Source organism: Melampsora larici-populina (genome assembly GCF_000204055.1).
Source record: "Melampsora larici-populina 98AG31 unplaced genomic scaffold MELLAscaffold_39, whole genome shotgun sequence".
Taxonomy (NCBI): Eukaryota; Fungi; Basidiomycota; class Pucciniomycetes; order Pucciniales; family Melampsoraceae; genus Melampsora; species Melampsora laricis-populina.
This window is the reverse complement of record NW_006768803.1, coordinates 478,907-488,911: the sequence shown is the minus strand read 5'-3', so window position 1 is coordinate 488,911 and position 10,005 is coordinate 478,907. Positions and strand designations below refer to the sequence as shown.

Sequence of the window (10,005 nt, the reverse complement as noted above, 5' to 3'; positions counted from 1 at the left end):
ATGACCTGCACATTTGAATTCCATAAGAATTACATACCTCAACCATCAACTAATCCCAACCTTGTATAACAAAACATGCTCTAAGGAATACTTGTCCCACAGCTGCGGATTGTCAGTTGTCATACCTCAAACACCTTGCTGAATATCTGCAGAACCACTCAGTAAAAACATACCCTGCAGAGGTCCACAGAGAAGTATTTGAGGTCATAAAACCAAGTCATCAACATTTGTAATCCTCCATAGTATGGATTGTATCACATGTTTACCAGTGAATTAGATGAGTTGATGATTGAACTATAGAATTGGTATGGAATTTAATTCTGTAGGCTGTTTTTGTAGGTAAATTAAGTAATCAGAGATGATTTTGGGAAAGAAATCCATTAGAAAAAGTTCATTATATCTTGGATTTCACAGAGAGAAATCATTGCATTATGCAGAAGTCTGGGGTGTTGGCTGTGTATCATTCTACTCACCAGTGATCTTACCCCAAATTCATGATATTCTGTGGTATATTGTGGATAATTTTATGCACTTGAGGTCTTTCCAACCTAGCCTAGAAAACACAGAAGGTCACATTGTTTTCTAAATTTTCATGTAATCATAAATATAGTACATGTGATGTATATTAGGATGAGAATTAATGTCATGATAGAATATGTTAGGTTCAAGATTATCTACACACAAATACCATTTACAGCTTTCAATTGAGGAGAACCATCAGTCAACTATCCACATTGTTTATACTAATATGACACTTTAGGTTGTGAGGTGCAAGGGGATTTTGTCAATGTAGACAAGTTTATGGTTGTTTATGAAATGCCACCTGACTAGGTAGTTTGATGGGTGGATAACTTGAGTGACTATGAACAAAGCAATCAAGTGTGCTCAATATTAATTATGCAAAACAATGCTTCATATTATTCTCTGACCTTCACATTCCAAAATTGCCTTATCACAATTATCATTGCCATGTTCTGAATAATCATTTTTTCTTGTCAAATGTTTTTTTTCCTGCAGAATTCATAAGTTTGTGCGCACTTATAATATGAGTTTTGTGCAATGTGGGGGGAGGATTATATTTGTTGTGTACTTGTAGCTTCATGCTCATCTTAGATCCATGCTGATATATCTGTTTTTTCACCCATTAATCTACAGTTATAATTCTCCTTTTTGTCACTGCTAACATATATCAAGTTCTCAAATGGATGACTCTCTGAAATGTATTTCTTGATCAAATGAACAGATTTTGATTGTATTCTTGCTGATATAATTATTGAGTATATTTCTATCCTTACTAGTAACAATGTTTTTCAACAAGCATCATTGTTCAATTTGGGAAAAAGGACTGAAACAAAAGTCTGATATCTCTTTGTAGACCAGTCAACATACTCCTTTGCAGCTCTAAGTGCTGCAAATAACACTGTGCCAACCATTCCACAAGCTGACAAGACTACACCTCAATATAAGAGAATACCTGACTTGAAGTTTTGATCAACTTCTGCTTGTGGAAGATCTTCAGTATGTGTTTCTGGTTGTTTGGTTCTAGAGTATTGCATAGACTGCAGAGCTTGAGATGATTTATCTCAAGCTTGACAATCCCCTATGGTGAGGTTTAGGCAAACCATTGGAAGTGGGGGCCATTCCATAATCCTGATGTGCCTGTTCACTCATCTTGTTTGAATATATGATCTTCTCCTTTAGTTGCTCATTGGCAATTGTGAAAACAACATCACTTGATTTGGAAGCGTTTTGACTAACTCGTACCTTATGACTTGCATCAATCCTGGACCCAATCCCATGTAGGTTAATCCAGCCACAAAAGGCCCTGTGCTCCTTCAAGAGGTTCACACCAATGAAAAGCTGTCCAAATCTCATTCTAAAGTGGCTGTGAAATCAATATATTGACCAGAGCATTCAAAGTTAGTTGGATTTTGAATGCCCCACCAAATGGGTAAGATTGAAAAGAAATAAGTAAAGTATAAGAAAGTGCAAACATACTAATTTGAATAAGCTGTGGTCAAGCTTATTGCAGATAGTTTCTGACTGTGAACCAAGATTGACCAATACTGATATGTATGCCAAGTTTCTGTGGGATGGCAAGGTCAGGTCAGGAAATGCATACATTGGTACAACGTGTTTCTTAAATAATTTCACATATGTGCTTTTATATCATGAATAGAGAAAGATAAAATCATCTAGACTATTGCAAGAAGTACTCACCAATGAGATTGATTATATATGTGATTATTTATGTCACACCTGAAAAAATGACCTCGATTACAAATGAACAAAGAATGACAAAGAATGAAGGGGTGTATGTGATTATGACCCGGAATTAATCCCCACAGAAAACTTCAGAAATATATTCCAAAGACTTTCCATAATGTAGAATCCCACAGCTGTTTCAAGTTAAGGAAGAACCCCCAACAATCCAGGGTTCTATGAAACAATCCATGCATTGTTTGAAGTGCAAGTATCTAGATAATCACATGAGTTCATCAAGAAATACAGGATTATACTAACTTTGATCTTGCAGTTCAAGCCTGTTTGCTAGACTGTCCATGTGGTCATTTTGTGATGCTTCATTTGACATTTTCATCTTGCAATCCAAAATCATCTGTTCAGGCTTAGGCATGTTATAAATCTTTCAACAAAATGATTTTTCAACAGTTCAATATTGACCTGTAGATTCCAAATGCTTGAAATATCTAAATGAAACAGATTTCTAGACAACCAGAGCTTTTGGTATTGTTTTGGTGTGGTCAGTTTCACTTGAGGACTTCAGAGATTCTTTTTCTTTAGCTCTTTATGGGACAATTGACCAGCATACATACATATTGAAAAGGATGAACTCTAGGCTATATGTGCTTTAATGTTAAAACAAGAGATCACACTCAACCTCTTTTCACAAACTGGTGCATGGATCATTTAAATATTGAGGTCCAAGGAATTTGCAACTTCAAACTCTGCAGAAGCAGATGATTGGCAAAGTTGAGAGTGTGGGCAAACAACACCCACCCAAACTACATGTGCAAGGGACATCTGCACTGATGGCTTTCAAAAGATTGGGATGAATTTATTTTCCGCTTCGTGATTTCTTTAAATGAAGACTAGATGTGGAGTTTTTCCCATTGAGTTTTCTTTTGTGGTCTTGATCAAGTGCGTGAGGATGAGACAAAGGGTCGAGAAATGCCCACGTTCAAGCGCGCACTGTACCGAATGAAATGTGTGAAATGTGTGTAATCGAGAGATGTCAATTTTCCCCACAGTTCAGCTGACATCTTCACTTGACTTCTCAAACTTCAACCTCGACTGACTCCAACGGTTTCTCTCCAAAACCAGTTTTACACCAAACCACCATGGCCAACTTACCAGCTTACTCAGAACCTTCATTTCTCTTACAAGTCGAAAATCAATTCCCAGAATGTCCAGCCATGACAGCCGGTAAATTGCTCAGTCATACCACTAACTTTCGACATCATAACGAACTTTGGCCACATGAACTTTGGGATTATGAATTTGACATTCAAGGGACTTGTTGGGAGAAGTTACCAGATTTGCCTATCATTGAAAAGGAAGAAGAGATTTCAAGCCCTACTCCGGCTGCTCAGTCAACAACAGAACCTTCTGAACCTATTCGATCACCTCGAGCCAAATCTGAATCTAACGAACATTCAAAATTTCCGATTCTCTCGAAAGCTGAACTTCACCTTGCAAGACCCCATGCCAATGCACTCTTTTGTCCTATCGAATGGAAATGGGTTGTGATCAAAAGTTTTGGTGACGATCATCTTCCGAATCAATGTCCTGGTTTGGCTCCCAAGGGTTCATCATCAAGTGACCCAGTAATGCTGATCGAGAACCAGAATGAGAACAGTACCGAACAAGATGGAATTCAAATCGAACCTACACCAGATTCAATCGGACATCATTTTTTTCAAATTTATAGAGGTGTAGTCGAACAAGCTAGAGCTGGTACATTACATCCTAATCCAATTTCAATTTTCGATCATGAAGGTCAAGTAATAAAAGAACTTGTTGAAGTCAAAGTAAAACCAGAAAACTGCAAATTAGGATGGGATGCAATGATTTGTTGTAGTTGTAGGCAAGGAATCGCAGTTTCGACGGTACAAACTGCTATCCCCTCAGTTTTTTCTAAACCTCATGCGGAAGCTTTGATTTCTCAAGCACGATCTTTGGTTTCGAATCATCCTTCTTCAACGGCATTGAAACCCGAGCAGGCAGTTCATAGGGCCTGGCACACTGTATTCATGTAGGTTGGATTCAGAATTTCATTTTCTTCGTATTCCATTGTGTGGCATGATGATATCCTGACGTCTGTTTTCTTTGCTGCATCCGTTTGTTGACTTTTCGATTATCACATGCTGACCTCACCTTTTCCACGGCTAAACACTAGTGTGATTCAAAATGCGCTGGTTGAGGGGAAACACTCGCCTTTACCGTTGGACGGCAAATCCTTGTCTGGTCGAATGCCGTGGAACCCAGTTTCGTAAGGCCAACAAAACAACATATCATCTAAAGACGCACGAATCTGATTGACTTTAATCTCGTCATCTGCAGCGAATCTATTTGGTCACATCTGGGAGCCAAGCGACGCGAGGATAACGGTAGACCATTGTTGGTAGTACCATCCTTGAGTGTGCAAAAAGCAGATGGAAGAGAAACTCGAGCGAAATGGATAAGAGCATTGATTGAAGTTTCAGTGTTCTTAAAATGGATGAAAATCAAGTATCGTTTGTTTTTGTCATTGTTGGCCATCTATTTAAAATCTTAAAGTAGAATTGATTGGGATGACCGAAAAAAAACGTCTTGAATCTGATGGTCTTCATTGGGTTTTTTTCCCACTTCTAGCTTATCTTGAAGAATCATCAAAAACAAATTATCAAGTTCCTATTAAACTTATACCAGCTCGTCAACAGATTTTACAGTCGATAGGAGGCGATAGTAGTAAGTCTCCACTGTTTTTTCGGAAATAAGACCCAAACTGATGCAAAAAACACATTCTTGTGTTCTAGTTCCGAAAATCACTTCACCCAGCACTTGGAAGAGTACCGATGGTCATCCTCCGGGTTATGGTTCTTACGCTGCATTGGGAATTTTACCAGATGTGGCAGATGAGGTAGTGATTTACGCTTACAAGCTACAATGCTCACTTTATCCGAGCAATCGGTATCGGTATTTTGAAGAGCTTAGACAGATTAATGGACTAAGAGGTACTCAATCTGAGATGATGCACCCTTTCGTGAGCGATCTGACCAACAAAGGTGCCGCCGGGTTAGTGAATCTCTCTCTCTCTTTTGCAGACCAAGATTATACTTCGGAGGGTGTCTCATCTACGAATATTTGTCTTTCCATATGTCGCGATGATGTTAGTGTACAAGAGACCGAAGAGGCTTGGTCGATCATTTGCGGTAAAGAACATGGATTCGACTTGGAGAAGGAAGATCAGATTGCGCAATCTCTGAACACCAAACTTGAGTCTACCCAGGATAAAAGTGAAAAGATTAAACTGTAAGTCTTTAAAACTCAGATGATAGGATTATATTGACGTTGGACTGAACTCACTTCACTCGTAATAAAATTGTCTTTTTTTGATTGGTTTGGATAGACGAGATGCATTACGAACTCTTGCTTGGGCGAATCCTTTGAATCAACTTTTGCAAGCTTTATTGGCTTCGACAGCTTCATTGGTTGATGTACCAGTCCAACCAGAAATGAGTGTGGATAAAGCTTATGCCACTTTGGGTGATGTACTTCCTGAAACAGATGACGAATTGCTTTGGATGGCATACGAGTTTGCAGTAAGTGATCCTGAAGATCTTTTATTGCACTCTGGTCCTTATATCCATTTCTTAAACAAATAAATCTGGACTTACTGATGATCATACTTTCTGCTTCAGACAAGCGATCAGCCCGGCCAAAAAAAGATATTACGCCAGGCGATTGGCGTCATTGCCCAACACCGTAACAGTTATCTTATTAGAACACGCCTGGCGGCTGAAGAAGCTGGTACGTTGTCCTTGCACATTGAGGATTGCAGTCTGGTCCGACTTGTGGACTACCATTGATCAAACCTTACTCACTGGCGACCCGTAACTTATCTGTAGGCACCGGCAACTCGACAAGTATGGACATAGTGCCGTATGGGCCTGTAGCGAATACGCATGATATCCCCGTAGGACTGAACAACATCGGCAAGTAAGTTATTGTATACTCGAGCTAAAACCATTGATATCCATCGATTCTGATATACGTTTTGTATCTGACCTGTCAGCACCTGTTATCTAAAGTCAGTAACTCTACAAATCACAAAGCAGGAATGCATAGTTTTTTGATTGACGGGGGTTTTGGTTTTGGGAACACTTTAGTTCTTTATTACAATATTTCTTTTCGGTAAAAGAGTTACGTGATGTCTTGTTGAGGTTTCCCGAGTACGCTCAAAGTGTAGCGGATGATGAACCCGAGAAAGAAGGCAAAAGGGTCGGTGGTAGAGTGGTATCGAAACCTGAAGTGACAAGATCAAAACAGTGTTGGTCAAAAAACCCTCATTATTCCTGTAAACTCTCACTTGCATACAGTTTCAATATTTAACTGATCTTTTGCTCTGGTTTACTTCTTCATAGTCGCATCTCAACTTCAAAACCTGTTCCAAGAGATGATTCAAACCCGACAGTCTGCAGTGACACCTGAGCGTGAACTAGCTTTTCTTGCTTTGGTACTTCCCAAAGATGAAAGTCCTAGCACTGTGATGGCGAATAATAACAACAATACCTCATCTGCTAGTACAGATGCTACATTGGTAGACGAACGGAGCACGTTTGTAGGACCGCTTATCAATGTTCCAGTCGCTACTACTTCCTTACCACTCAACTCTCCTTCATCAACGGTTCTTGGAAAAAGGAAGAGTGAGAGTAGTGATACTGAGGATGATATAGATCATGGAAAGATGATGGATATTGATAATCCTAGTGTTGGTACTACTTTGGAGGAACAAAACCTTCCATCAAATGATGAAGATGTCAAGATGAATATATCATCACCACAAAGAGTATCAGAATCGCTTGATGACCAAATCAAAATTGATAAACCAACGTTTGATGAACCTATAGAAGGATCAGCTCCAGCTTTTACAACTGATCAATCATCGTCTAGTTTACCTACTCGATCTTCTGTTACTCCAATGAATGGAAATTCTAGACAAGAGGCCATTGTGATTGATTTAACAGAAGATACTCCTCACGGTCCTCCTCCTCTTCCTCCCAGACCGAATCGCAGTCGTAGTTTGGCTGTGACTGATAGTGGATCGCATATGATGTTTGGTATGTATCTCTGCTTTTGGTCTGATATGAGAGATTTCTCCACAGTTTTTATATGAGATTACTAATTTACTCGGGGTGATGGGGGTATTGGTTTTTTATAGGTCGTCAGAATGATGTTTCAGAGTGTATGGACAACTGTCTTTTTCAAATTCAAGCTGCATTGGATGAGACAAAGTTGTCGGCTTCCTATGGTGAAGAAGGAAACATTGTGAAATCGTTGGTGATCTACACTTTGTTTTCATCGGTAGTCATCTGATCGAGTTTTCCATCTTCTTTGTCACTTTCAGTCTGTTTTATGGTCGAACACGACAGTCTCTGAAATTCGATAGCCCAGAAGGCAAGGTCTCAGTAAAGGAAGAACCATTTGCGTATCTGTTGGTTGATGTGGCTGAGGAAGGTAGAGATCTGTATGATGGGTTAGATCGAGTGTTTGATGAAAGTGAGGTGGATGTTGAGAATGGGAAAGCTATCAGACGAGTTGGTTTGGTTCACTTACCACCAATATTACAGATACAACTTCAGGTCTGTCTACTTGATACCTTAGTAAGATTGCCCGGTGCACAAATACTTATCCGATCTTCATCCTCTCATTTTCGACTTGCAGAGGGTACAATTTGATAGAAGTACTCATACTGTCTTCAAATCAAATGCGTACATCAAATTTGAAGAAAAATTGCGGATGGATCGATACCTTGAACCTGATCCTGAAGATCAAATCGCGTTGGAACGTAGAACCAAGACGATTGGTTGTAGGAAAGAGATTGAAAGTCTTCGAGGCCGATACAATGAGTTAACAGCCAATGTCACTGGCGGAGGAAAGGTACGTCGAACTGGTTTAGTTGCATCTCGAGGATATGTCAAGTAGAAGGCGTCTAACCACAAACACCTCGGTGCAGCGTACCTCGAGCAATATATTGCGCGATCTTCATAGTATCCTTACAACCAATCAAGCTACCAGTGCAGTCCCATCCTTACCTGAATTCTTGGGAGACATATTGAAAGAATCAGATATCGAATTTTTGTCAACTGAAGCAAATGCGATCGAAGAGGAAATCAAGGTGGTTAATGAACGAGTAAGAGAATTGAAAGAAGAGGTTGATAAAATGTGGCAAGTTGTTGAGGAACCTATGAAGGATGTATCTGGTGAAGTTGCTCAAGAGTCTGAAAAGATGCAGGTTCAACCTTCGTCGGCTGAATATCGACTTGTTAGTCTGTTTATGCATCGAGGTAAGTTTATCTTTCTTTTAATGTTTAGTTCAGAGATCCCCAAATTTGTCTTATTAAACATTTCTTTGTTATTGCTTATTTTGTTTGAATTCGATAGGTACTGCTTCTGGTGGGCATTATTGGGCAATTCAAAGACAATTACCAGATAAACCAGAACGTTGGTTGAAGTATAATGATAGTGTAGTTTCAGAAGTAGATCCATTATTAGAAGTTTTTAATGAAGCTAACAATTCATCTGCGAATCCATATTGGCTTACGTATGTGAAAGTAGGAGAAGAAGAAAGGTTTGAAATGATGAAGAGAGAAATATTGGAAGAAATTTAAATTATTATTTTTTTGTAGCTTTTTTTTGGTTATTTGTTTGTTTGATTGTATTTTTTTGTTATCAATAATCGGTGATGAAGTTTTAAGAAAGGTTGTGAGTGAGTGAAGAGAGAGAGAGAGGAGAAACATTGAGATTGTTTGTCTTGAATTTTAAAATACATGATTTATGGGATACACTGCAAAATTTATATCTTGGTGCACAAATAGCAATTTATTAACTTTTTTGTTAGAGTTTTCTTTTGTTGGTATGAAAAGAAAATTGGTGGTTATAGACTTCAGGCTGTCAATGGACGTCAAAATCTCTTGTTGTGCCTCAAAGTAGCTTCTATTCCCCGAGATGGTTTCCTGCTTCTCAATGATCCGTCTGTTAGCTTGCGGCTGTTTATTGATACGACGGCTCTTCGGCTCTGGTGGGATAAATGGAACAAATGAATGATAGAAAAATGGATGTTCCTCTCGCGCGTTCTTTTGTGGTGTCATGCAACCAGCCAATGGTCAATCTGACACCATGAAGATTGCATATCCTTGCGATCAAAAGAAGGTCAAAACCAAAAAGATTGATGGCTATACGTGAATGAAACCCAAGATGAAGAAAAATACACATCTGCAAAGTTTTCACTATGTAGTGAGATCATTGATACCTCTATCTATGAGTAGTCACTGAACGTGTGATTTTCCCTCCAGCACCATCCTCAACAAACATTCGAGAAAAGAACACGCCTTCATGGATATTTGTTTCCTGGAGTTAAGGTGAAAAGGTAAAGTAAATCAAATAGCTAAGGTCAAAAGATAAATTCAATTGACTAACTTGTTGTCCATAGTGCGGAGTATCTTTTTGTTTTTCAGGAGGATCCTCAGGATTTGGAATGGGACTTTGATTGGGATATTTATGAACAAAATTGTTAAATCAATTTTTTTTCAACATTTATCAAGTTCACTTACAATTTGATCAACTGTACATGCCATTCTCCTTTTTGAGCATTTTCTGCTCCGATCACTTTAGGATCATTTGTGATGGGTCCTGACTCAAGGATCAAATCAGCATTGTCTCGTGATGCGTATACGGTTAAAGTGCTAAAGACAAGAGTTTGATTAGATGTAGAATTTGTGCAAT

The 10,005-nt window shown here is 38.9% G+C and overlaps 1 protein-coding gene across 1 annotated transcript; it reads left to right on the top strand.

Annotated features, from left to right (window-relative positions):
- Window positions 1-3,359: 3,359 nt before the first annotated feature.
- MELLADRAFT_117483 (ubiquitin carboxyl-terminal hydrolase) lies at window positions 3,360-9,071 on the top strand (the record flags this gene model as incomplete). The annotated part of the gene is made up of 17 exons (XM_007413898.1): window positions 3,360-4,273; window positions 4,418-4,510; window positions 4,582-4,754; window positions 4,873-4,968; window positions 5,037-5,295; window positions 5,395-5,532; window positions 5,630-5,822; window positions 5,922-6,030; window positions 6,129-6,219; window positions 6,296-6,310; window positions 6,390-6,550; window positions 6,645-7,340; window positions 7,442-7,556; window positions 7,628-7,862; window positions 7,945-8,160; window positions 8,237-8,567; window positions 8,665-9,071. 17 exons carry the CDS (start codon window positions 3,360-3,362, stop codon window positions 8,889-8,891), a joined length of 4,062 nt encoding a protein of 1,353 aa, XP_007413960.1.
- Window positions 9,072-10,005: the final 934 nt, after the last annotated feature.